General features: G+C 42.2%; 1 protein-coding gene across 1 annotated transcript; it reads left to right on the top strand.

The window, feature by feature from the left end:
* The first annotated feature begins 5,245 nt into the window (after window positions 1–5,245).
* LOC147883194 (pentatricopeptide repeat-containing protein At3g16610-like) lies at window positions 5,246–8,186 on the top strand. The gene is made up of 3 exons (XM_087399261.1): window positions 5,246–5,473; window positions 5,595–5,674; window positions 5,757–8,186. Exons 1-3 carry the CDS (start codon window positions 5,317–5,319, stop codon window positions 8,184–8,186), a joined length of 2,667 nt encoding a protein of 888 aa, XP_087255387.1. The 5' UTR covers window positions 5,246–5,316.
* The last annotated feature ends 19,060 nt before the right edge of the window (window positions 8,187–27,246 follow it).

Below are 27,246 nucleotides of genomic sequence, written 5' to 3'. Positions count from 1 at the left end.
GAAGCTCAGCAGCTCCGTGGAAGGAAGGAGAAGCTCTATGGGAAGCTTTGTGGGTGACTTTACTTGCATCCGAGTGTGTAGAGACCTTGGAGGAACCTTTGGAAAAGTCACTTTGGTTTTGCGAGGTGGTTTTGAGAGCCTGTTAAGTGTTTTCAAAGAAAAAGTCGTTTTTTGAGCTTTTCCCTGTTCCGTTCGATGACAGAGACTCCGTATTGACTTGTAGAGGCAAATATTGCTTGCTTTTGGTGTCCACTTCACTTCAAGAGCTTGGAAACACCTTCATTCTTGAATCTGGGATCATTTCATTGGATTTGTGACTCACTGTGTCAGTTCCTGCGTTTTTTGCCCGGGTGTTGGAACTCAAGTTTGGAGCAACCATTTGCAGATCTGTTAGTTCCGGTGGACTCAGGAGGTCCTAAAACTTCTATGTTGCTCATCATTCGCACTCCGGTGGAGTTTACAAACAGCTCTGTTTCCAAAAACGTTTTTCAGTCCGTGTGTTGGACCCAGTGATTGAGACTACTGTTTCCAAAACCGTCTGGGGATGATATGCTATTGGCTAGCAAGAATACTTATGAGCTAGATGCATTAAAGGCCAAGTTGCATGAGGCCTTTGATATGAAGGATGTGGGATTTGCAGGTCATATTCTTGGTATGCGCATCACGTGTGATTGGAGTAGGAAACTCCTTTGGCTTTCACAAAAAGAGTATGTTACAAAAGTATTGCAACGTTTCAATATGGAGGGGGGGAAGGCAGTGAGTACTCCATTGCCTCCATATGTGAAACTGAGTCATACAGATAGTCCCAAATCAGATGAGGAGAGGGCCATGATGGCCAAGGTTCCTTATGCATCAGCAGTTGGGAGTCTTATGTATGCTATGATAGCTACTAGACCAGACATTGCATTTGCAGTGGGAGTTGTTAGCCGGTATATGGCTAATCCAGAAAAGAGGCATTGGGAGGCAGTTAAGTGCATCATGAGGTACATGAAGGATACCAAGGAGATGTGCATCTGCTTTGGTAGAGGAGACATGCGTGTACTTGGGTACACAGATTCAGACTATGCAGGGCATGTGGATAGTAGGAGATCCACTTCTGGTTATGTGTTCACCTTTGCAGGTGGTGCAGTGTCGTGGATGTCTCGCGCACAGAAGTGCGTTGCTTTGTCTACCACAGAGGCTGAGTATGTTGCAGCCACAGAGGGTTGCAAGGAGGCTATGTGGCTTGATCGGCTAGTGGGAGATTTGGGGATTCATACAGGTGTACCGACATTGCATAGTGATTCCATGAGTGCTATTCAGCTAGCACGGAATCCGGTATTTCATGCAAAGACCAAACACATTGAGGTCAGGTACCATTTCATCAGGGAGGTACTTGAGGACAAGCGCATAGAGCTTGTCAAGGTTCATACAGATGATAACCCTACAGATATGCTGACAAAGAGTCTACCTAGTCATAGCGATTTGAGTATTGTCGTGTATTGATGGGCATTGGATAGTATGCTCACTGGTTGTTCTCCCTTAAAGGCACATTATCCTTTAAGTGGGAGGTTGTCGGGGTTAAAGGTCACTGTGCCTTTACCCCGGTTATGTACACATATATAAATGAATGAAAAGGAAGATTAGGATGGTTCTGCACCCACCAAAAACTTGTGTGGCTCTCTGTCTCTCTCTCTCTCCTTCTTTCATTCTTGCTTCCGTTGAGAGCACTCTCAAAACCCACATTGAGATTAGCATCGGTGCCATTCGCCATGTAGGATTATGGAGAATGGCACTCATACCAACCTCGCTGTGGGTCAGACAATTTTCAAACCCACATGGAGATTGGCACCAGTGCCATTCTCCACCAAGGATAGTGGAGAATGGCACTGGTGCCAATGTCCATGTGGGTTTGTGGAGGATGGCAGCAGTTTTAATCTCTACAATCCCACATTATAATTGGTACCAGTGCCATTCTCCATGTAGGTTGGAGAGTGCATTAGTGCCAAACCCTCATTCTAGCCAATTTCAAATTTTCATGTGGAGAATGGCACTGGTGCCAATGTCCATGTGGATTTATGGAGATTGGCGCTAGTGCCATTCTCCACAAACCCACATGGAGAATGGCACCAATTCCATTCTCCACAAACCCACATGGAGATTGGCACTGTTATCATTCTACATCTTGGATTATGGAGAATGGCACTTGTGCCAATATTTATGTGAATCTGGCAATTTTCAGATCCACTTGGAAATTGGTACTAGTGCCATTCTCTACAAACCCACATTGAGATTGGCACCATTGCCATTCTCCATGTGGGATTGTCGAGAATGGCATTCTCCATATCCCAAGGACACCATTGTATCAATACAGGGAGCAATTTGAGAGTGGCATGCAACGTAGGAATACAAGGATTGTGAGGAGGAGCAGGGAGCACATAGTTATGGGTAGGGCTCTCATTTGACACTTTGTGGATAATAGCATGGAGCATATGCCTCACAAGAGTAGAACCATGCTAGATGGTTCTAGAGAGACACGGCAAGTGATACCTGAAGTCTATAAATAGATACTACATCCTATGTGAGGTGAACATGAGGTCAACACATCGCTTTATCCACTTGGTTATGTGAGCCTATCCACATCCACATCCACATTTGGAAGGATTTGGAAATCAAACTTAAATACTGTAGCCCTTGCTAAGACGAGTGAATTCTCTAAAGGTAGCTTGTGCAGTCTCAATTGGTAGCCACAAAAATTCAAGATGAGCACAATTCGTTGATAGAGGAGAGAAAAATACATATGGTATAGCAACAGAGTTGTGGGAACCTGTACTATGCATGGCGTAGGTACTCTGAGATGGATCCAAAAAAATATGTATGCGTAATCCATGATAAGATGGACCAAAATTGATGGCAATTCCAAGACTTTTGGTGAGGTCCAAGGTCACCGACTCCGCATGGCAATTACAGGTTTCACTCATTGGAATGATTACCCATGGGCATAGACACGGTCATTATAGACACTTCACCCCCAATGGTTTGTGGCCATTTGACCCCAACTCGATAGTTGGATCGCTCTTAACTTGTTTCCATAACCTCGAGAAGACGGATACGCATGACCTTAGAGATCTTGCGACTGATGGGATTCCAAGAGATAGAGTTTGCCTTCTGAATGCTCTATGCTCAATAAACGCTTTGGACTCCCATTACAGGCCTAAAGGTGCATGGCTTTCCACAAGGAGACTAGCTTGTGAGAAATTGTAGATGCTACGATCACAAATGCAAATCTAGAGACTGTATCATACAATGACCCAAAGTCTACCACCGATGCCATGACAACTTCCATTGCAGGGCCTGCAGACACATGCAAGAATTTGTTGCTATCACATACATGTGAAAACCCACCCTCTTTAGACAAAAGTATTGCTATTGAGCCACCATATTGAAAGTTGCCAGAGAACTTGCTACTCCAACCAGATAATTGTGGATCTGAGAACAAAAATAGATACTTGTTTGCATACCTTTCTCTTCTTATAGCAAGGGACGTTTTCAAGACACTTTAATTGGGCTTGTTGATGTTAGGGCAAGAGCATAGAAAATGGTGACGATTTTCTCCTTGTTGATCTCCCAAACTTACAATGTAGTATTTTTTCTCATGTGATGTTTCTAAATTGTTGTGATCTTATCAATGCATATTTTCATATTATTAATATGATATTTTTTAGAACTTGTCTTTCACCAACAACTACTTTGTTTATACTGGTTCACTTTGCATAGTGTTTGTTAACACCACCAACTGGTGTTTATTACCACCTCAAGTAAAATATCCATGTCGTCCCAAACGGTGTTTATTAACACCACCAAATAGATTATTTTCAAACTCTACCAAACTACCAAATGCTCTATTCCAATTCTAATACCCAATGAAAGGTTTCACAACCAATGGAGTTTTCCATAATCATTGGAATTTCCAAATATCAGCAAAATTTTCAAAAATTGGCATAATTCTCTAGATTAATACAATTTCCCACAATCAATGAAAAATTTTCCAAATTTAATGAACCTTTCCCAATTTTAATGAAATCCACCCAATTTCAAAATTCCCAAAATGCAACTTTTGTCCCACTTTGTCTAATATGGTGTTTAACTAAAATATTATAAATGGTCCCTCTTCCTTCTCCCCCTTTAGTAAGTGCCTTCTTCTTTAAAAGGCTGTACTAAAAGGGGGGTAGCCAGTCAATATCAAGACCCATACAAGAGAACCAGCTACAAATGCCCCCTTCTTAAGTGGTCCCTCTTAATTGAAACTCCTCCCTCCCCCCTTTATCCCTTAGTTTAATCATGCCCTTTCCCTCTTCCTCTTCTCTTCCCAACAATTAACAAGGGGTGCATCCATGCACGAAAGCACTTAGCTCCAACTTGTGGGTTTTATGGGTCTTTAGACATTGTCGATTGTTTAGTAAGAAATAATAAAAAAGAAACACTTTGAGGACTCGCAAGATCCATTAGGATTTGCCAAGTTCTATAGTTATGTGCATGCTCTCCACTGACTGCAAAGCCATTGGCCTTTTTTTTTTTTAACTATAAATTAAAACTGGAAGGTAAATCGACGTTATTTTTCCTTGAAGGTTTTATGAATGATACCTGCAAAGTTTTGATGGCAACTTTCTGGGGTTTTTTTGGCTTTATTTTATAAACCAGTAGACGACAATCTCTTCATCGGCAAGCATAAAGCCCGTTAGATAGGCATGAAGGCCATTTGGCTAGCATGAAGCCCTTTCAATTAAAAAAGATTTTTTTTTAATAGGCGAACCTGCTTTTCTGGCAAACGGCTTTCTAGATAGGAATTATCTTTTTCAGGCAAGAGCTTCAGCAGTTAACAGGCGAACTGGCTTTGGCGCCTTGCTCACAAACGAACACGCGAGACCTGGATGAGCGATTGGAAAGCTTGAACTGACTTGAAGACTTGTAGCTGGAGAAAGCCAAGGCAATCGTTCGAGGGAGATCTCAAGCATGGAGGGAGAGTGGAGCCCCCAAATTGATTTGTAGCCATGTGGGAGGGGGGTAAAAAGCACCAAAAAGCTAATGAAAAGCCAACAGCCACAAATAAGCTAAAAGTTGATAAGCTAAAACTCCAACTGAACTAAATCCTGAAGGAGTGTTTCTAGGAGAGGCATTATTAATGGGAATTTCCTTTTTTGAATGTAGGGGGCACATAGCCCACAAGGTGGGCACCTTTGGGGCAACCTATGGGAATCCTAAAAATTAAGGGGCTCCTCTCAACTCTTGAAAGCTTCCCGTGAGTGCATCCAAAGCTCGTTGAGGCTCTAGTGCGAGATGAGCAGCTTCATAGTAGTGCCGTCCCTCTTGAACCCACTCCTCTGTCCTCACTCAAATTGGTTGCCTCATCCTCTGAGCCGGCTATCAAGCCCGCGCTCTCCGATGGCTTCCCCTCAGGACTTTGGAGCGCTTGTCCAAGAATGCTCTCTTTCCGGTACTCCCCTCCTTTGGTATCATCTCATCGGCATACATTGTGCACTTATCAAACCGGATGCCATTATGTTCACAGAAATTTCTTTCTCGCCCTGGCAATTGGTTTTTCCATGTGGTCGCAGGTACGTCAGGGACCGAGCGCTTATGGAAGGAGTCCTACACCGATCCCTCGTCCCAGTGGTCGCACAACCCTGAGAGCAAAGTAAGTGTGCCACGAGTCTGAATTGAGCTATTTGCACAGGTAAATCTGTCGATTGGCTAGTCTGACTAGTCTTCAACAACAGACAAACCCAAGAACGCCCAAAGCATCCACTGGTCAAGCCCAAGACCATGGCTCGGTGGAGGTGTGTTTCAAGGCTGGAGTAAAGGTCAATGCACCTAAAGCACAAGAATTGCACGACAAAATTGGCTGGGAAATGCTCAGCGTAGAGGAGGCACTCACGTCCGTCGAACGAACGCCCCAGATGCTTTCAGTTCAGAACCTTACTTGCATCTTACATAAGTGCAGAACAAAGAAAGATCTGGCGTATACCAAGCGTTTGTATGAGTACATGTGCAAAATTGGACAGGAAGATCATAAATCTCTCGGGAACTACCTCGTCCCAATGTTGGTCCAAGTTGGACGCCTGTGCGATGCTCAGCAAGTTTTTGACAAGTTGGTGTATCGAAACGAATATTCTTGGACTTCTCTCATGAGTGGTTATATTGAATGCGGGGATTCAAAGCATGCCCTCCACCTCTACCAGAAAATGCAAGAGGATTCTGTACACCCTAGCAAGTATACCTTCCTGGCCGTACTGAAGGCTTGTGCTAGGCTGAAAAATGCAGAAAGAGGCCGAGAAACACACGCTGAGATTGCTAGAATGGAGCTGGAGATAGATCTTGTTGTTGGCAACACCTTGGTGAATATGTACGCCAAATGTGGCTCCCTTGCAGAAGCACGGGAAGCATTTGACAAGCTGGCAGTTCGAAATGAGGTCTCGTGGACTGCACTCATGGCAGGATATGCCGAGCAGGGGCTTGGTGGGGAAGCGCTCAACTGTCTCGAACAGATGCAACTGGCCGGTGTCTCTCCAAATGCTGTCACATTTGTTTGCAGCTTGAAATCTTGTGGCAGCATACGGGCCCTAGCTAACGGCAGAGAAATACACACCGAGATTGCCAGGAAGGGGCTGGAAAGACATCGTGTTGTTGGCAATATCTTGGTGGATATGTATGCCAAATGTGGGTCTATAGCAGAAGCATGGGAAGCATTTGACAAGCTGCCAGTTAGAGATGAGGTCTCGTGGACGGCACTGATCACAGGATATGTTGAGCACGGGCTTGGTGAAGAAGCGTTAAACTGTCTCGAACAGATGAAGCTGGAGGGTCTCTCTCCAGATGCTGTCTCATTTGTTTGCAGCTTGAAAGCTTGTGGTAGCATTGGAGCTATATGCAAGGGTCGAGAAATACACGGCGAGATTTCCAGAAAGGGGCTGGAAAGGGATCTTATTGTTGGCAATGCCTTGGTAGATATGTATGCCAAATGTGGATGTGTTGCAGAAGCACATGAAGCATTTGACAAGCTGCCACTGCGAGACGAGGTCTCATGGACTGCACTGATCACAGGTTATGCTGAGCAGGGGCTTGGTGAGGAAGCGCTGAGCTGTCTTGAAGAGATGAAACTGGAGGGCCATTCTCCAGATGCTGTTACATTTGTTTGCAGCTTGAAATCTTATGGCAGTGTAGGAGCCTTAGACAAGGGTCGAGATATACACACTGAGATTTCCAGAAAGGGGATGGAAAGAGATCTTGTTGTTGGTAACACCCTGGTGGATATGTATGCCAAATGTGGGTCTGTTGGTGAAGCTCGGGAAGCATTTGACAAGCTGCCAGCACGAGACATAGTCTCGTGGAACACACTTATGATAGGATATGCTGAGCAAGGGCTTGGTGAGGAAGGGCTGAACTGCCTGGAACAGATGAAACAGGAGGGTCTCTCTCCAAATGCTGTCACATTTGTTTGCAGCTTGAAAGCTTGTGGCAGCATTGGAGCCATAGGCAAGGGCTGGGAAATACATGCCAGGATTTCCAGGAAGGGGCTGGAAAGACATCTTGTTGTTGGCAGCACCTTGGTGGATATGTATGCCAAATGTGGCTCGCTTGCAGAAGCACGGGAAGCATTTGACAAGCTGTTGGTTCGAGATGTAGTATCATCAAACGCACTTATGGCAGGATATGCTCAGCAAGGAGAATATGATATTGTTTTCCATATGCTTGAGAGAATGAGAGGAGAAGGGATAAAGCTAAATGGGGTCACATTCTCTATTGTTCTTACTGGATGCAGTCACATGGGTCTAGTGGATAAGGGACAGAAGTACTTTGAGGCCATGGGCAAAGATCATGGCATCACTCCGACTATTGATCACCATGTTTGCATGATTGATCTGCTTGGTCGTTCAGGACAATTAGATGAGGCAATAGCAATGGTGAACAAGATGCCTTTCCATCCTAATATTGTGGTATGGCATACCTTGTTGAGTTCTTGTCGAAAATGGGGTAATGTGGACCTTGGAAGATTGGCCTTTGAACATGCAGTGAAATTGGATGAACGGGCTGCTGCATCTTACGTCTTGATGTCTAACATCTTTGCAGATTCTCACATGCAGGAGGAAGGGGAGATCGAGGCAGTGAGAGTGAAAAAAATTCCTGGACTGACAATAGTGGGCATGTAGATTCATTTCCACGGTGGATACAAGACATTCCCAGAGGAAAAACATATATGCGAAGTAGAACGTCTTTCCCTTAAAACGAGGAAGGGTTATGTCTTGTGATGAGGTGTATGATGCCAAAACTGGGGGAGTATCTGAAAGGCAATTTCAAGAAACCCCACATAAAGTAAAGCAAACCGGCCCACTGAAGACAGAAAATTTTATGCTGAGGATGGGCAAGTTCCATTGGTAAAATGTCTAATATTAAAGTAGATATATGGGGACCCACGAAGCGACCCCTTGCCAAGCCCATATAATTCAAGTACTTCCTCCTCCAAAGAGTCAAAACACAAAGAGGAGGGTGTCTTGCATGAAGGTAGTATGCACATGTTATGTTTCTTTTGTACTTGCATAGACGCACTGGACTGTGCAGCTGCCTTAGCAGAAAGACTTCATTCATAGAACTGCAGATTCAAAATTGACAGCCAGCTTTTCACAATGCCCACATAACCCATCTCTATACAACTCATGCTTGTGAATTCTTCTGTTTTAATTGAATCTAGAAAGTGGGTTCGAAGAGCCCTTTGCTATGTGCCAATCAAGTCATTCATTTGAGCATAACAAATAGCTTGTTTAAAAAGTTATAGACTTTTCTTTGGGACTCTAAACCTTGTAATCCTCCTTCAGCCGTTTTATACATCAACAAGCATGGAAGAGAAAGCTTTGCTGCAACATTACTCTCTCTCCTTTCTCTCTCGCCCCCCCCCTTCTTCTTGCTTTGTTGGTTCTAATCGGGTTGCATTGCCCTTCAATAGCAAACACTCTCATCCATTTCTTGTTTGCCTCTTGCAAGCATGGTAGGAAAGAGGCAAACATGGTAGGAACACCTGTAATGATCACTCAATGTTGTGATGTCGTGTGTTTTCCACAACACCAACACGTTATTAGTGAGTAGATCCCATGCATGTAAACCTTGGATGGCTGGATTGTCATGAAAGAATTTTCTAAGGGCTGACCTAAGAGAGAATGTTTTGCATGAGTGGAATGGTAGCATCTTCAAGTTGAAGTGTGGAAAGAAAGGGTGGCTTCCAATGGTGCAACATGACAACAGTGTTGCATGGGAAAGGGCCCAGTTGCCTCCTTCACTCTATCAAGCTAGGATACTTGCTTCATGTACCTTCTTTACATGTTATTGTAATGAATCCATTTGAAAGTTCCATGTTGAGTTTCCTAGATTGCTTATTCAAGTGGAGTCTTTCATAGGGAGGTTCATTGTCATTCATGAATGTGTGGGTAAGCAAATGCATTCTAGAAGAAATTTCTTTCTTACAAGTCTTTCAACTTCACCTTGAATGGAAAAAGGGTAAGCAAGTGCAGAAAGCAGCACGCGTAGTGGCAATTTCATCCCCCCTGCAACATGAAGGACAGTAACAAGTAAACAATGTGTTTGATTGTTGCAGGCACTAAATTGAGGATTAGGATTTTTGCATTTGCTCAAGGATTGTCTCAATGTGTAATTCGAAATTCGAATAGGAGGTGAAATGTTCTTAAACATGTGGTTGAGTACTCATTTATTTAAATATTTACATTTTTTGGCTTGTTTGGTAAGAGTGAAAATGGGATTCATTCTTTATTCACTCTTCTTGAGTGAGAATTTTTATAATCTTGCCACTCCCTTGTTTGCTCTAGCACCCCTCTTACTTCGACCACATTCTCCATGCATTCAACAAGAGTAGTGTTCTGGTTGAGTTCACCTCATCGGCCTCAATTCAATGATAGGGAGGATGAGCTTTTTGATTTGTTCAACAAGACCCCTTAGTATCCTAGGAACATATTATGCATGAGCCAAGGATAACTTCCAAGACCTTATCATGTAAGATCACATTAAGGAATTTGCATATCTTCATAAGTCTACAAAAAGAAATGGGATTCTTTACATTATCTTACCTTCCTCTAGAATCAATAGCCTAGTTTTGTGAATTGCCTTGATCAATTTGAAGCAAACTTCTAGATAAAATTTTATACAATGGTTTTAGAGATGTTGATATGGTGTCTTTCTAGGTTTGGAACACTAGGTTTTTGTCTTGGGAGACGACCTTTATTTCCATTCTCTAAGAAGGCCAATAAGAAGAAGAGGCCTTATCTCCACACATTGTCTCTTGGTTCATTTGAGATTCTAGTCCCTCAAGATAACCGCAAGATGACTTTGACCTCTACATGGAACCGCCACTTCACCATGTAAATGAGGAAAGGCAAGTAGTTCACACATTGGAGGTGATACAAATCAGTTCCAAGGATCTCTTGTCCAGCACAAGGCCGGCATCTAGCATATATTTATGTTCAACTGCAGACTACATTCTTTGATAGAAAATGGAAATCTGGTCCTTGGACTAGTTATCACAATAAAGAGGAATACCTCCCTCTCCTCTTGCATAATATCCCCCCCCCCCCCATCCTGACTCTCCTTCTGCCATCTAATCTCCCTTTTTATATATATGCATCAAAATTAGATACCATAGGACATGGAGCCAAGGAAACTCATAGAATTGGTGTGGTTGTTCAAATTGAAAGTCTCCTCACAAGCTAAGCTATCTATTGCTCCTTTCTTTCCCCATTTATCTTATGTTCCTTTTTCCCAAGTCTATTTGAAAACCTCATCCTAGTTTCCATTTTTATTCTTCTTTGGGAGGGGCCAAATCCCCCCCATGTATTAGTTTCAATCCCCTATTCTCTCTTCTTCCCTCACTCCTTGTTGTCCACTTCTACCTTCCACTCTCTCTTTCCTTGTTCTCCCATGTCACTTTCCCCTTGTCTCCCTGTTTTCATGCCTCTTGCCATGCCCCTCTCTACTGCCCTCTCTCAACCCCCCACATCTCTCTCCTCCTCTCTCAATCCCTCTCTTACTCCCCTCTTCTCTCTCCTCCTCTTTCTCTCCTCTCTCCTTCCATTTCACAACTGCTTTCATGACAACCCCTTCACATCCCTTCAAAATCCCCTCATGTATCCTCCTCTCTTGCCCCTCCTCTCCTCTTTCTTCTCCCTTCTATGACTATATAGTAGCCAGCCCTCTCTTCTCTCCTCTCTCTCCTCCATCTCTGCCCCTCTCGCATCCCCCTTCTCTCATATCTCCCCCCTTCCCTCTCAAAGTCCTTCAATTGTGTTACCCCCTCACTGTGCCTCTCTCAACCCACCCGTTACACATCTCATCTTGCTACTTTCCTTTCTCTCATGCTCCACCACACCCCCTCCTCACTATCACTCAGGGGTGACATCCCTACCTTAGCTTTATACGATCTCCTTCATGGCCCCCTCCATGCCTCTCCCCTTTTTGTCCACATCACATGTGATAGCACCATAAGATGAAACATGGCAATGACATGAGTCACCATGTGGCATGTTCAAGACCTTAGACCTTTTAAAAAAACCTTTGGAGTGTTTGTAATTCCTTTTCCTTAAAGGTTGTCTCCTTCAAAATGCAATAGATTTCCATAGGTATGAAAGTTAAAGGGGCCCTCAAAAGGATAGATTTTTAATTTCTCAAGATCGTGATGTTTGTGGGAAAATTTTGGCCCTAGATCCGAGTTTGAAGGACTTTTCAAAAGAACTTCGCAACAACATTTTGATGAAATTCTTAATCTCAATAACCTTTGGTAGAAAAGTCAAATGGAGAAGTTATCCAAAGGAGAAGTGTTCAATTTTTCATGACCTTCAACTTTGTGATATTAGATTATGCAATTACCATTAATTTGAAGAATTAATTGCTCAAAATATTCCTTGATAACCATACCCATCTTCAACTCCTTGTGGGGATATTGGATTTGAAAGCTATAAAAGTGTGTTTTTTTCCAATCTCTCTCTGATTGTGAAATCAAATTTCTCAAAAAGTGCAGGGTGAAGCAAATTGGACCATTTCAAACACCAGAGCTAATGGTGCAACTTCATGTGTCTATTGGCAGCCAAGGTGGAACATCTTGCTTGGTGTCTATTGGCAGTCAAGGTGGAAAATCTTGCTTGGTGTTTTCTAGAGAGTTTTAGTATTTCTTGAAATGATCCTATAGCTTAGGTTTTGATTTTCCACCTAATAGAGGTAGAAAATGGTAAAGATCATTTCCTTTGTGGCACTTAGACACGTGAAAAACTAGAAGATCATAATGTAATATTTGTGTGCCATTGCATAGTGTACTACCATGGATTAGGACAGGGATATTGCTAAGAAGTTATATAGGATTTCTAAAGATCAAGAATTCAAGCCTCTTCCTCCTTGCCCATATATATTAGGGAAGCCAAGGAAGCACCATTTGGACCTATCATGGCTCCATCCCTTTCTTGATAGTTTTGATTCTACAACATCTTTCTCATCCCCCTACACTTGGATACTTCAATCTAGATCTTGTGAAGGTGACCAATGAGACTCAAAGATGATTAACTAGGGCTCCACCAAATAACTATCAGATAATCGTCATGATTGTAATACAAAGAGCATTACTGTTTATAGGGCCCTAATTCCTAGCATTTGCAACTCTTAGAGAGATTTGACACTGATGATGTCCTTCAAATACTCCTCATTCTTCAGAATGTGGAAGGCCACTTTATTGATGTAGACATTTTCTATAAAATGAATCCATGCATGTAGAGAGGGGGTATATACACATACACACATACACTTCCTCTTGCAGTACCTCTCTTGTAATATCAATTTTGGTCCTTGGAGGAGTTATCATAATAAATAGGAATACCTCCTCCTCCTTGATATTGAGGGGGTTTTTTATTTGAAGAAGGATGAGGTGCTAGGCATTTTGTGTGGTTTTGATGTTGTGACTAGTGGCATCGATCCCCAATTTTTAGGGTTGTAGGAGTATGACATGAGATAATTTCCCATTATGATATTTGACAACATTGAGAATGCACACCCATCCACCTATGAATTATTGTTGGATTCATCACCTAAAAAAGAAGCTTCGAACCTCTTGCACATGACATGATTTAAACAAGATATGATATACATTGGAAGAGAGAAAGCAACAAATGATGTATTAGTGATGTGATGGTAGCATCCCCTCTTCTATTTTTCATTTTTCATTTTGAGTAAAAATTGTATTCTAATGCTAGATTGTTGCATGATTCCTCTCTAAGCTCAATGAAACATAATATCAAAGAAGTCATGTCCAGAGCTCCTGTTCGTCGAGATAACTTGCTACCACACTACATAAATCCTATCTTCCCTCAAGCCTCTTCTTTCCTCCCCTTCATCATGCCACCATGTTGCATCCCTCTCCTCTTGCATAATATTCCCCCGCTCCTAACCCTCCTCGCATCTAGTCACTCTCCATATATATATATATATATATTAGATATCATAGGACATGGAACCAAGGAAACTCACATAATTGGTGTGGTTTTCCAAATTAAAAGTCTCCTCACAAAAGCCAAGCTATCTATTGCACCTTTGTTTCCCCATGTATCCTATGCTCCTTTTTTCCAAGTCAAAATTTTATTTAAAACCTCACCTTAGTTTCCATTTTTTTCCTTTTTTGGGAGGGCCCAAATCCCCCCCATATATTAGTTTCACTCCTTGTTGTCCTTCTCCCTTCCATTCTCTCTTTCCTTGTTCTCATGTCTCACGTCCCCCTTATCCCCCCTTTTCTGATCCCCCTTGCCACACTCCTGTCCATCTCCCCTCTTTCCACCCCCACATCTCTCTCCTCCTCTCTCAATCCCTCTCTTACTCCCCTCATCTATTCTCCTCTCTTGCTGCTCCTATCCTATTTCTTCTTCTTTCTATGACAACCCACTCTTCTCTCCTCTCTCTCCTCCATCTCTGCCCCTCTCTCATCTCTACCCCCTCCCCTTGCAAAGTCCCTCAATTGTGTTACCCGCCTACCACCTCACTGTGCCTCTCTTGACCCACCCCTTACACCTCTTCTCTTGCTACTTTCCTTTCCCTCATGCTCTACCACACCTCTTCCTCACTATCTCTCAAGGGTGACAACCCTACCTCATCTTCTTACAATCTCCTCCATGGCCCCGCCGTCCATGCCTCTCCCCTTCTTGTAGGCTTCTTGTCCACATCACATGTGAGAGAACCATGAGATGAAACATGGCCAGGTTATGAGTCACAATGTGGCATGTTCAAGACCTTGAACCTTTTGTAAAAAACCTTTGGAGTGTTTGTACTTCTTTTTCCTTAAAGGTTATCTCCTTCAAAATGCCATAGCTTTCCCTAGGTATGAAAGTTAAAGGTGATCTCAAAAGGATATATATTTAATTTCTCAAGACCTTGAAGTTTGTGGGAGTAAATGTTGGCCAAAGACTCAAGTTTGAAGGACTATTCAAAGGCAACTTCTCAACAACATTTTGATGAAATTATAAATTTCAGTAACCTTTTATAGAAAAGTCAGATTGAGGAGTTATCCATACTCAAGACCTTTAAGTTTTTGATATTAGATTATGCAACTATCATTGATTTGAAGGATCAATTGCTCAAAAGATTCCTTGATAAGATTTTATGAAAACCATATCCATTTTCAAACCTTGTGGGGATATTGGATTTGAAAGCTATAAAAAGGAAGAAGTATGTGTTTTTCCAATCTCTCTCTGATTGTGAAATCAAATTTCTCAGAATATGCAAGGTGAGGTTAAGTGGACCATTTCAAACACTTTCCACATGGGAGTGGATGGTGCAACTTCAAGTGTCTACTAGCAATCAAGGTGGAACATCCTACTTGGTGTTTTCCAAAGTTTTAGTATTTCTCGAAATCATCATGTACCTTAGTTTTTTGTTTTTCACATAGGAGAGGTAGAAAATAGTGAAGATTCTTGCCTTTTTGGTGCTTAGATGGGTGAGAAACTAGAAGATTATAATGAGCGCTTTATTTGCTGATTGAGGATAAATGGACCATAGTGATGCCTATCTCTTAAAAGGGCTTGCCAAATTTTGGTTTAGAAGCAAGAATCAAGATGATAAGATCAGCAAAATTTGTTCATTTCTAACTACAAATCTCATGGAAAATTTTGGTAGAAGGAAGACCCCCATGTGTGTATCTATAGGTGGCCCAATTAAGACAAGAGGTATGGTAGATATCACATCGTTATGTGATTATTATGGAGAGATTTAAATAAATGCACATTGATGATAAAAGCTTTGTCTTAGTATGTGTTGAGATAGATGAGCAGTGGATCCAGTTATGTGTTGAGATAGATGAGCAATGGATCCAGTTATGAATTTCGCCTTAACTCGTACTAGGAGACACCACCTACCATGGACTAGGATAGGGATATTGCTAAGTGGTTGAATAGGATTTCCAAAGATCAAGAAATCAAGCCTCTTCCCCCTCGCCCATATATATTGGGGATGCCAGGGAAGCACCATTTGGACCTATCAGGCTCCATCCCTTTCTCGATAGTTTTGATTCTACAACATGTTTCTTTCCCCCCTACACTTTCATACATCAATCTAGATCTTGTGAAGCTGATCAAGGAGACACTTGCACAGCCACGCCTTCTTCTGGCACCCTAGCCCCATCTAAATACTATTGGAATCCTCCCAATGAAAACTTGTATTATGATATCAACCATCTAAAGGAAGTCATCGAAGATGATAAAGGAATTATCATGATGGTTTGCATATCACATTTGAGGGGGAGCTTTTGGGTGATTGTTGGCGCAAGAAAAAGGGGGAGAAAACATCTTATAAATACATGTTCGATGATGCATATATACTTCAACATATGTGTGATGTACTCAAATATTTGCACCACAGTAAAGCTTGGTAAACCAAGGTTGTCACCTTGAGGGGTTCACCTCACAAAATTTTAATGTACCACATGCATTCAAAAGGAGGGTATTTTAATTTAACTGCAAGGAAAATTTTAACAGGATTACAATAATAGGAGGGGGGTTTTAATTTACCTTTAGAAAAAAATTGATTAGTTTATAAGTTAAGAGGGGTGGTTTTATTGAGGGGGAATTTCAATTTAGGGGTTCTTGAAATACCCCTTGAAAGCATGTGATACATAGGGTTTCTTAGTAGTGCACCCCCCGAGGTTATCGCATGTAAATAGGGTGGATTGGAAGATGGCTAAGAAAAATTTCAAGAGAGTCCAGGTATGTGGGTTCTTATAATATTGTAGGCCTTCCCATAGTCCCTCCTTCAATATGACCATCTTGTGACTGACACTCTTGGGAATGCTATGTTCCTCCTCCAAGTGATTAATCTCATCTACAACAATCTTGGGTTGACGAGGGACCCCTTGCAAAATGGCTTCATCAAGTTCAGGATAAGCGGCATAAAAAATATCATTGCTACTATGGCTTTCCATCTCTGTTCCTTCATTGTTCATTCACTCGAGACCTGTCGAATTTATAAACTTAGTTTTCTCTCCTGATATCCAAGATGTAATTGTTCACATATTCTGATATGTCAAATCAAGCCATCTTGACATGCTCAACCATGGATGTTTTTATCGAAGCTATACCTATACATTAATATAAAATACTAGCAAAAGTTAATCAAACTTGTTTTTTTAGTTTCACAAAATTGATAGAACAGAGTACATTTTTATATATTTTCTTATGAATTTTGAAGTAAAAGATGTAAATCTTGGTGAAACTTTATATTTTTTCACATAAAAATTTCAAATCCTCACGAATGTTTCAAGTAGTTATTTTTACTAGGGCATACAAACTTTCAAAACGAATGTAAAAGTTTTGCTTCTTAACGAAACTTATACAAAAAAATCTTCCATGTGCTCAACGATGTAATCCAATGAGATCTTTGCCATCTTTGAAGACCCGTGTACCTATAGATTCCCCACACATTACATTGATGAATATGACAGGTTAGTTGTATGATAGTTAAGGCTAGAGGAGGTAAGTGCACTGGCTAGAGGAGTTAGGCACTGGCAAGGAGATGCATTTTCCTTGGTTTAGGATTAACTGTAACCCCCTCTAAATATAACCTTTAGTAAATCCCAAACAACCACAAGCTTGTTTCAGTAAATCCCAATCAATAAATCCAAAAGTAATCCCAAACACGGGAAAATGTAAATCCCATATAGTATACTAATCCCAAACAACCACCGTGCTTACTTTAGTGACAATGACTTTGCATGAGGACCATCTAATTCATAGGTTCATATTAGCATTGAGTCAAAATCAGACTGTAATAACAATGATTATGCATGAGGGACCATCTAATTCATAAGCTCAGATTAGCATTGAGCTAGAATCAGATTGTAATAACAATGTCTTTGCATGGGGGACCATCTAGTTCACAAGCTTAGATTAGCATTGAGTCGGTTGATCAGATTGTAATAACAATAGTTCTCATTCGTATGACTGAGAACTATTGTTATTACAGTTTGATGAACCAACTCAATGCTAATCTGATGTCCTATTTTGATCTTTTCATTCTTCAAGGCAGTTGACTGCAATAACAATGACTTTGCATGAGGGACCATCTAATTCACAGGCTCAGATTAGCATTGAGTCGGCATTAGACTGTGTGGGGGAAGAGGGAGCACTCAGGAAGGGATAAGGAGACACCAAAAGTGGTGGAGCAAAAGCTACTCCAGCTTATTCCTCTATCATATATATATGAGTATACATGGGCACTGTACAAGTGGGTGGGCACACTGCCCTTTACCCCAACAACCTCCCACTTAAAGGCAGTGTGCCTTTAAGGGTACTAGTATAGTACACATATAATACAATCAGCCATAGGCTGAAAAACAAGATGACCAGACCGTCATCATATGCCCATCAGCACTTTACGATGTGCAAAGTGCATAGAGGATAAGCTGCTAGCAGACATCAAGTTTGCAGGATAGAAAATGACAAGCTGTAGATGCCTGTCAACCAAGATTTCATGCCAGATCTCACTGGGAGAGTGAACTCTCACCACCACGTGCTCCTGTGCTAAGTCCATAGCACCTGAACTGTCACTGTGCAAAGAAAATGTCTCTGTACCACCTATGACCATAAGCACATGCCCTACAATAGACCTCTGCTAGTCTACCCAACTTGCATCACCTGCATGCTGCTCCTGGAAGCATAAGGACCTGATGTCCACAACCGCTTCCCTACTACCAAAATCTGCCATAATCATGCTACCAACTCCCACTGCAACGGAAGCAAGAACCAAAAGTGTAGCCCCAATGGCAAAATGTGAGAACCAAATCTCAACACAGTCATGGATGCATGAAGTACTATGGCTGCCATATCAACCATAACTTGCTGCTCAATTGATCTGTGATCGTCAAACCTGCTGTGTTTCAAGTATGGAGCCAATACAGGCAATGGAGTACTCAGTAACTTCCCCCTCTCCATACTGAAACAACCAAGTATCTGACAAACATCATCAAGACCATGCAGCTCCCACTGCAAAGCATCCCTGTCCATAAGGAACCATATGGCAAGTAACCTCAGAAGGATAGCAACCTCCTGAATATTGAGACCATAACCTGTCTCACTACGCATCACATCCTGAGCTCTCATAATGGTATCAAACCTATGAAGCCAAGCTTGAGGGGATTGCTTCTGGCCATGGATGCACTTACGAAGCAAACATATCAATGATTCCTGCCCATGCGCAATATGACCCGAGTCAATAACTGCAAAAACCACATCTGTCCTGGCATAACCAGCCAATGGATCATACCGGGCATCATTAGCCAAGGTATCCTCCTCACCATGCATAGCCTCATCCTCATCTGCAAGAGGCACTCCGCATCCTGGGAGTAAACTGTAACTGTCCATAGAAGATGCATCAACAATCTCCATAGGAGTATAAACCTGTGGAATACTCGAGACATCTGACCGTCTCTGACCAAAATCAGGAAGTAATCGTGGCTGTCCCAACTTTATAACCTGCTCATCGTGGGAAAAACCTCCCACTCCAAGGGATATGGGCTGCCCCTGCAAAGAATTCAGAGGTATTAGTGCACTTACACCCTCCTAGAACACCACTCTCCTGCTAACCACAGTCCTGGGCTATCTAAACATAGCATCCTCTCTGAAATAGACATTATGGCTACGTATCAACTCTCTAGTTGAAGAATCCCATAACCTGTAGTCCCTACTGGACTCACTGTATCCAAGGAGGATACACCTCCTCGATCGGGAACCATGAGCATAAGCCTCGTAGCCAAACACACGTAAATGCTCATAACATGGTGCTGTGCCTGTCAAGAAGTCAAATGGCACTCTACCATTCAGAGATCTCCTAGGTGACCTGTTAAGCAAGTATGTAGCTATCTTACATGCCTCAGCCCAATAGCATTCAGTAAGACCTGCATATCGTAGCATGCTACCAATCCTGTCCAATAGAATCCGATTTATGCCTTCTGCCAAGGCATCGTGAGCAGAAAGATGAGGAGTGGTCAACACCCTCTTGATACCAAGTGTATCACATAGATGCTGAAATCTAGAAGAGGTAAACTCTGCATCACCATCAGTCATCAAGCTCAATAGCTTCTTTCCTAACTGATTTTCAGCATTATCCAAGAAGCGCTGAAATGTATCATATACATCATGCTTCTGCCGAATCGGATATACCCATATGTACTTTGTAGCAACATCAATAAATGTCACAAAGTAAGAGGCGCCACCTAGTGAAACGGTAGGCATAGGCCCATAAACTGCACTACGAACCAACTGCAATGGCTCAACATACCTCTCACTGACTGTCTTCCTCACAAAAGAGGATCCTGACTGCTGATCATCATCACAATCATGACATAAAATTTAAGAGACATCCATAACAGGAATGTATCTCAATGTTGTAAGGGCTTCCATACCTGCAGTAGACATATGTCCAAGTCTGGCATACCATAAACTAACTGATGGCTACTTACTAATCATAAGCATCTTATCTTGGACACTTGATACATGCAATGCATAAGAGAATCCAACCCGTGATCCCCTAGCCATAACCAAATTGCCTCTAGCAATCTTCCATGCATGGTCACCCAAAGAGACATGATAACCTGCCTTAACCAACTGTCCGGTACTGATCTTGCTCGTAGCAAGTCTTGGTATATGTGTAACCCTCTGTAGAACAAGAATAGAGCCACTAGGCATAACAAGGTGGATATCCCCATAACCATAGACATCCATAGAATGATCAATGCCCATCAAACCACTCTCCACAATGCATTCCTGATATGCACTGAACCATGACCTATGAGGGGTCATATGACATGAAGCACATGGATCTAGCATCCAATCACCAAGAATGGGTACATCAGTGGCTAAGAAGGAGGTGTCAGACATAGACAAAAGAATGCCTTCATCATTGCTACTGTCAGTGGAAACCCTGGCATCCACGCCTTGAAGCTCAACATGCTTCTTCTCCTTCTTTCTGTCATTCTTAACCTTGCTCTTCTTCTTGTATTTTCTCAGCCATTTCCAGCAATACTTTTTCATGTGGCCATACTTTTCACAATAGAAACATCTAATACAAGTACGAGAGCTAGACTTGCTCTTGGAATTCCCCCTTGAACATGACCTGTTTCTACCAATTGATCGACCTTTGGAGTGCATATCAAGGCTGTATTTCATCCCATCAGGACATTTCAGCCCATCATGCTGGAACATAACACTATCATGGTCATACATCCGGCATATACGAGTATAGAACTCATATGCATGGTAGTCTACACCCTGTACACCATCCTGTACCTGCAAGGCAGACCGACTTCGAGAGTGATGACTGAATGATAGAGCATGCTTGCTCATCCTTGTCATCCCAATCACTCTGTTAAATGCTATTAGGCTTGACACCTTTGCATTGAATGGGCTTATGCTGCCTCTTCTGCACTAACACATCATAAATCTGCTCTTTCCAATACTGAAAGTTTGATCCATCCAACCTCTAAATATCAAAGAGGGCACTACCAACTGTAGATGCCATATCTGTGGCACAATAGCTCACAACCAAAGAGCAGTATAGTGCAATAGGCAACCAAAATGACCAAAAAATAGTGTGGTCCAAACCAATCAGGTCTCCAAATAAACTGGCTGATCCAATGCTCAAAAGCACTCAGCCATAAAGTGGCATAAACAAGAATATATGCAGCCCAGTAACCTGCCAAAGCCTGGCAATCCAAGTAAGAAATGCACTGAATCAAATGAGCAATGCCTGCTCAACCAATGGCAATAGGAGCCCAGCTCAACTATCCATAAACATCAGTGTGGCATCCACCAATGCAAATCCATAATGCATCGAAATGGCATTTACTGCATCACTAATGCATCACCTTAAGCGCGCAATCCTTTGGCAACAAAATCAAGCATTCACCACTTGCCAAATGTGCTAAAGTGACTTGCCAAAATGCCAATAATGCCCTTGGACTGAAGTGAGATCCTAATCACTTTTTGTAATTTACTGTTGTGCAAGAGAAATCACATCCACTTAACACGCTGTCCTTGACTTTGAACAATGATATCTTTTCACTGAAAGATCGGATGCCAAAGCTGTAAACAGCAAAGTTGTAGCTGGTAGAAAGATCTACAACTTGTTAGGACCTCAAGAGCCAAATTCTTGTGGATTCTCAGATATTCTCACCTGAAAAACAGCTTCCTGCACATTGGTCACAAATAGATAGTAGACTGCAACTTTTTGTGGTCTTGCAGAGGCTGTAACTCCTGCAGCTTATACCAGATCAACTTGCTTCCAAAAGCAAAGTTGTAGTATGTTCTGTGAACTACAACTTTCCAGTTCGGCACAAAGTGCAATTCCGCACCAGAAAAGAGATATTCAGTCCTGAAAATGACTGTTTTGTCATAAAAACAACAGCAGCAGCTTCCTTGAATGTTTGCTGCCCTTTACAGCACTCATCTGCTCCGGCAAAAAACAGCCCCAAAAATGGTCAAAATACATCCAACAGATCACCCCGTATGTCAACTGCAACACTAGCAAAATGGCAAGTACAATGCCCAACCAAATCAGCCCCAAGAATGCTCACAGATCAGCAATAAAATAGCCCAAAAGCACTGGCAAAACAGCCCTGAAATGTGCTCCAAACAAAGCTAATCTGACAGGATCTCAATACATCACCGTACCACCGTATGTATCCAACATAGGCAAATAACCATGCATCCAACGAACTGTCAATGCATCTCAACCAGGCATGTACCATTGTCAAAGATATACAGTCTGCAAAATGGCTATCTGCACACTGATCATCGAATTGTCCCTATTTTGGATAGTAAATAACTCTGTACTGTAAACTCGGATGACCGAGCTGTCAACAGAGAAAATGTAGCCCTTCCAAAGTTCTCCGACTCCTCTATTGGGCACTGAGCTCTGACTCCTCTGTTGGGCACCGAGCCTAAATCCTTATGGATTTGCAAATACTTGCTGTCGAAAATGCAGTCACTTGCTCTTGAGAGGGAGACATCTCTTGAAAGGAATAGACTTTGAGAACTATTCCCACCCAGGTAGCCCTTAAGGAATCTACAACCATCTAAGGCCTCCTTCCTTCGACAACAGCGATGTCGACTAGTGAATTGCAATCACTTCAGAGCCTCCAATGAGCATGCACCTAAGGCATCTAAGCCATGACTTCTAAGGCGGCTTCTCGGCACAGAGCCCAAACGAACTACTATCTACAATGCGCATCTTTGCATACAAACCAAAAGCGACCCTATAACGTCTGTGCACAATAGCTCCAATCGAGGCATCGTCTATGACAACAACACACTTGAGCAACCATTTCTTTGCAATGCAATAGCAACCAACCTCAACATTGCAAGCTGCTCTTTCATAGACTGAACGAAGACACACAGCTTCACAGAGTCCATCGGACTGTAGCAATGGTCCATAGGCACTTCATATGCACAGATAGTTTCCCACACGCCATAACACACCGCTCCAACAATGAAATCTCACCACCTGCAGTGCCTCTAGCAATCGAACTCTTAACCAAAGCTACATGCAAGATGAACTCCTGCTCCTCCAACATATACGCAGCAACTCTTGGCTCCTCCATCGACATAGTAAGGCAAAGAGGCTCCACAACGACCTACAATCCCTGCGACTCAACTCCCACTTTGGCAAAGTTTCAATCAACCGATGCCATACACAACAAGCTGTACATGCCAGAGCACCACTCCATTAACACAGTAATGTCCAGCTCAACGATGACCAGCTCCAAGGCGTGTCCAAATGCCTTCAATAACTTCAACACCATGAACGTCGACCACAAGCATAGCAATGAGCAAATAGTGACTCGGCAAGCCAAACTCCTATCGATTCTCTTAGTTCTTCCTGAAGCCCCGACCGGGCACTTCCTCTCTGACCTTGTTGGCCACACTCACCAAGCTCTCCTTGGCTCTGATACCAGTTGTGGGGGAAGAGGGAGCACTCAAGAAGGGATAAGGAGACACCAAAAGTGGTGGAGCAAAAGCTACTCCAGCCTATTCCTCTATCATATATTTATGAGTATACATGGGCACTATACAAGTGGGTGGGCACACTGCCCTTTACCCCAACAGACTGTAATAACAATGACTTTGCATGAGGGATCATCTAATTCGCACACTCAAATTAGCATTAAGGTAGAGTTAGACTATAAGAACATATCAGACTGTTAGAATTTTAGAATTTCTAGTTATAATGGCCATTGAATTATTATGATATTGGCTACGGTGACTGAGAAATTCTCCCATGGCAACCATCTAATCACACGTCATGGCTAGATGATGATGTATATGACCGCCTACGCTAGGCTGGGCTACCAACAAGCTGGGTGCATGTGCCACCGCTCCTCCCCCCTCATCCCATTGAATTATTATGATGTTGGCTCCGATAACCGAGAAATTCTCCCATGGCAACCATCTAATTGCATGTCATGTCTAGATGATGATGTATATGATTGCCTACGCTAGGCTGGGCTACCAGCAAAATCCAGTGGGTGGATTGTGTGCTCTTAGCAGTGATAGCAGAGTTGCACAAACTAACATAAGAAACAAAGGGAAAAAGAGTGGGAGGGCAGAAAGTCTAGCTATATAAAGGTCTTAAGAGTAGAGAAACAATTCACTGCACCCAAGAAAAGCCCTCTCCTACCCCCTTCCATGCTCTCTAAGCCCCCTTCCACCCCTGTGATGAATCTTCTACTGCAACCTTGATGCCCCTTCATAATGCTGCCCAAGTCATGGAATCTATTGTTTGCCTTGGCTCTCCATCCTACAACACTCCACCAGCCATAGCCATGTTCAAGTAACCAAGGTTTTTTCAACATCGTGCCCTTCTTCTGGTTAGTAAGCTCAATGGCAAACAAGCTGGTATTGGTGCTATGTTTGAAGACTACCATGAAGAGGTGGAGATCCAGCCTATAGTGGTAGAGAACCAACTCCTACCTGATCACTCGAGGCCTTTTCTATGCCTATCCATGGGCAGGGGAGAGGATAACTCATCCTACAGCATATCATCATTGTTCAGTCAGGCACTGGTGGGAGAGAACTCAACTTGGTGGAGAGCCTGAGCACAACCTTCGGCATTGGGCAAGGAGAAGTCAACCTGATGGTGAGATCCAACACACTGAGAGCATCAGTGTGCTGGAGCTCACCACTATTTTGAGTTCTCCTACCCACTGTCAAAGGTTGTGCTCGATTACAGGGAGCTCACCACCAGGTTGAGTTGTCTCTCCTAGTGCCTTGAAGGAAGTTGCTATGAAGAAGGTTATGTTCAATTATGAGGTGCTCGTATTGTCCCTTGCATACAAGGAATTCTGGGTCAAAAGTGTAAGAAAGTGCTAAATACGAGGTGCTTGTATTGTCCACTACATACGAGGCACTAGGTCAAAAGTGTAAGAAAGTGCTAACAAGGGCAAAAAGTGACACCGAGTCCCACCACAACAGTGGTGTTGATAAGTGCTAAAAGTATTTAAAGAAGTGTCACAAAGACAAATTGCTAGTATCTTTGGATGTAATCTCTTTTGTTAAATGTTTTCTTCAGATGTAATTTCTTTTATTTCAATTTTGATGTAAAACTATTATTTATCGCAAAAACTATCAGATGTAATTTCTTTTGCTTCAATTTCAATGGAGTACCATTATTGCAAAAACTATTGTTGTTGTTACTTCAGTAGTGAAAGTGGCTCTAAAAAAGCATAAATGGCATATTTTTGCCCTCATTTACATTTTATTGCAACCATAGGGATCGTTGCACAAGAAACTATTGAAAAGCCTTTTGTTACTGTAGTAAAAATGGTTCACAAATGCCCTCATTTAGGATTTATTGCAACCAATGCGAAGAAATTGTTGCAAAAGGACTTAAATAGCTCTAAAATAGGACTACACTTTCCTTAGCGTGAAACTAAAATAGCACTAAAATGGCTCCTGGAACAAGCAAAAATTGTTGCACAAGGACTAATAGGACTAAAATAGCTTCAAAATAGGAGTATATATTTTTTTATTTAGAACTATAATAACTCCATAACCAACGTGGTGGTTGCAAGGAAACTATCATAAATTGAAAATGTCTACATTTTCCTTAGCTTGGAACTAAAATAGCTCCAAGAACCAGTGCGGTGGTTGAGAAATTGTTCCACAAGGATTAATAGGACTAAAATAGCTCCAAAGTAAGACTATATTTTCCTTGGTTTAGAACTAAAATAGCTCCAACAACCAGCACAGTGGTTGTGGATATGGAACTTAAGGGGTCGCCTTTAGGGATTGACATGCCACAATGATCTTCATGCCAATGTGGTGGTCTCTCCATGACAACATCATTGCTCGAACCAGCACGATGGTCAGCGCAACAAAAGATTATGTTGCACAACGATAGATGGCGAAGCTGCACATGACAGGTGGAAAGAAAAAAGTTGTGTGATGTAGTCAAGCCAATGTCGTGGTCGCTCTCCCTGCTAACATCATAGCTCGAACCAGCACAATGATTAGCGCAATAAAATATTGTGTTGCACAATGGCAGGTGGCAAGGCAAAAGCTGTATGATGTAGTCAGGCCAGAGACTACACTGTGCGCAGGAGGGCAGAGCAATAGTCTCTGTGCTCATGAGTAAAAGGATGTAGTGCCATATTTTAAGCTCTATGGTGTTAACAATGATAAGATTGTGTCTCATTATTACGCCAATGTGGCAATCATGATGTCGGGAAAAAATTTTACGAGAGTGCAGATCCACACAAAATTCAAAATCTCACCCACCAACACATCACATCGCGGCCCCAAAAACAATTCTGTGAGATTGGCTACACCCAAGCAAACGTTGACCCTGGTCTAAGTCCTTGGTGGGTATTGAGTTGTATGCCGCATCTTGCAGCAATATCAAAAACACCACAAAATCTTGGAGTACTTGGATGATTGCTTGGTTGTGCAGACTTTCCTTGGACTATAAGTTGTCATAGTAGCTACCTGATTAAAGCTTCAATAGCTCCAGAAAAAAGTAGATGGTATGCAAATGTCCATAATCTTCAAAATGCGATGGGACATTGCATACACATCTTGTGCAATGTCAAAGGGTGGGGGGTTCATGTAAAGGCACTCTATAGCTACATGATAGAATCTCTGATGGGAAGTCCGCACAATGGTAGGATTGTTACTCAGTAATGCTGGATAATGCTTGCTAGTGCTTGTCGGTGTCATCATTTCCCAATCACAAATGCCTAGATACACTCCTTCGGATGACTCAGAGAAATGTAGCATAATGTTTTGTGCATGCAAATCATTATGTAGGTCATTATTTTGGTGGATGTAATGAACAGTCCATGGAGCTCTAGTAGGCATTTCCGCATCATCTATGTGTCCCACCAAAGATGGTCACTTTCTGTCATTTCCAAGATAGGTCATCCATCTTTCCAAATGATTTCTTTTATTGGGTAGAAAAAAAAGTTTGTTTATATTATGATCATCATATGATTTATACACATAAGGTCCTCAAAAACCAAAAAACCCTCTCAAGAGAGGAATATACATTTTGTGTCTAGGATTTCTCCTTATCAGAACAAAAAGACAAAAAAAAAATCTACTTCTATTGACCTGGTAACGTTCAATTAGCTTTGTGATAGAGGAATAGGGTGCCCTTCATACTATAGGTTCTTCTTTGACTGGGAACAGGGAGGGTAAG

The sequence above is a fragment of the Dipteris shenzhenensis genome, chromosome 28 (assembly GCF_047967505.1).
Source record: "Dipteris shenzhenensis isolate YYH24624 ecotype China chromosome 28, Dip_SZ_1.0, whole genome shotgun sequence".
In the NCBI taxonomy this organism is placed as follows: Eukaryota; Viridiplantae; Streptophyta; class Polypodiopsida; order Gleicheniales; family Dipteridaceae; genus Dipteris; species Dipteris shenzhenensis.
This window is presented reverse-complemented; position numbering and strand designations above follow the sequence as displayed.

What these genes read in the sequence shown, in the direction of transcription:
- LOC147883194 (XM_087399261.1), top strand. Translation starts at nt 5,317, where the DNA reads ATGAGCAGCTTCATAGTAGTGCCGTCCCTCTTGAACCCACTCCTCTGT. An exon ending in CCAAGAATGCTCTCTTTCCG is followed by an intron (nt 5,474 to 5,594) that starts GTACTCCCCTCC and finishes ATGTGGTCGCAG; the next exon opens with GTACGTCAGGGACCGAGCGC. An exon ending in CGCACAACCCTGAGAGCAAA is followed by an intron (nt 5,675 to 5,756) that starts GTAAGTGTGCCA and finishes CTTCAACAACAG; the next exon opens with ACAAACCCAAGAACGCCCAA.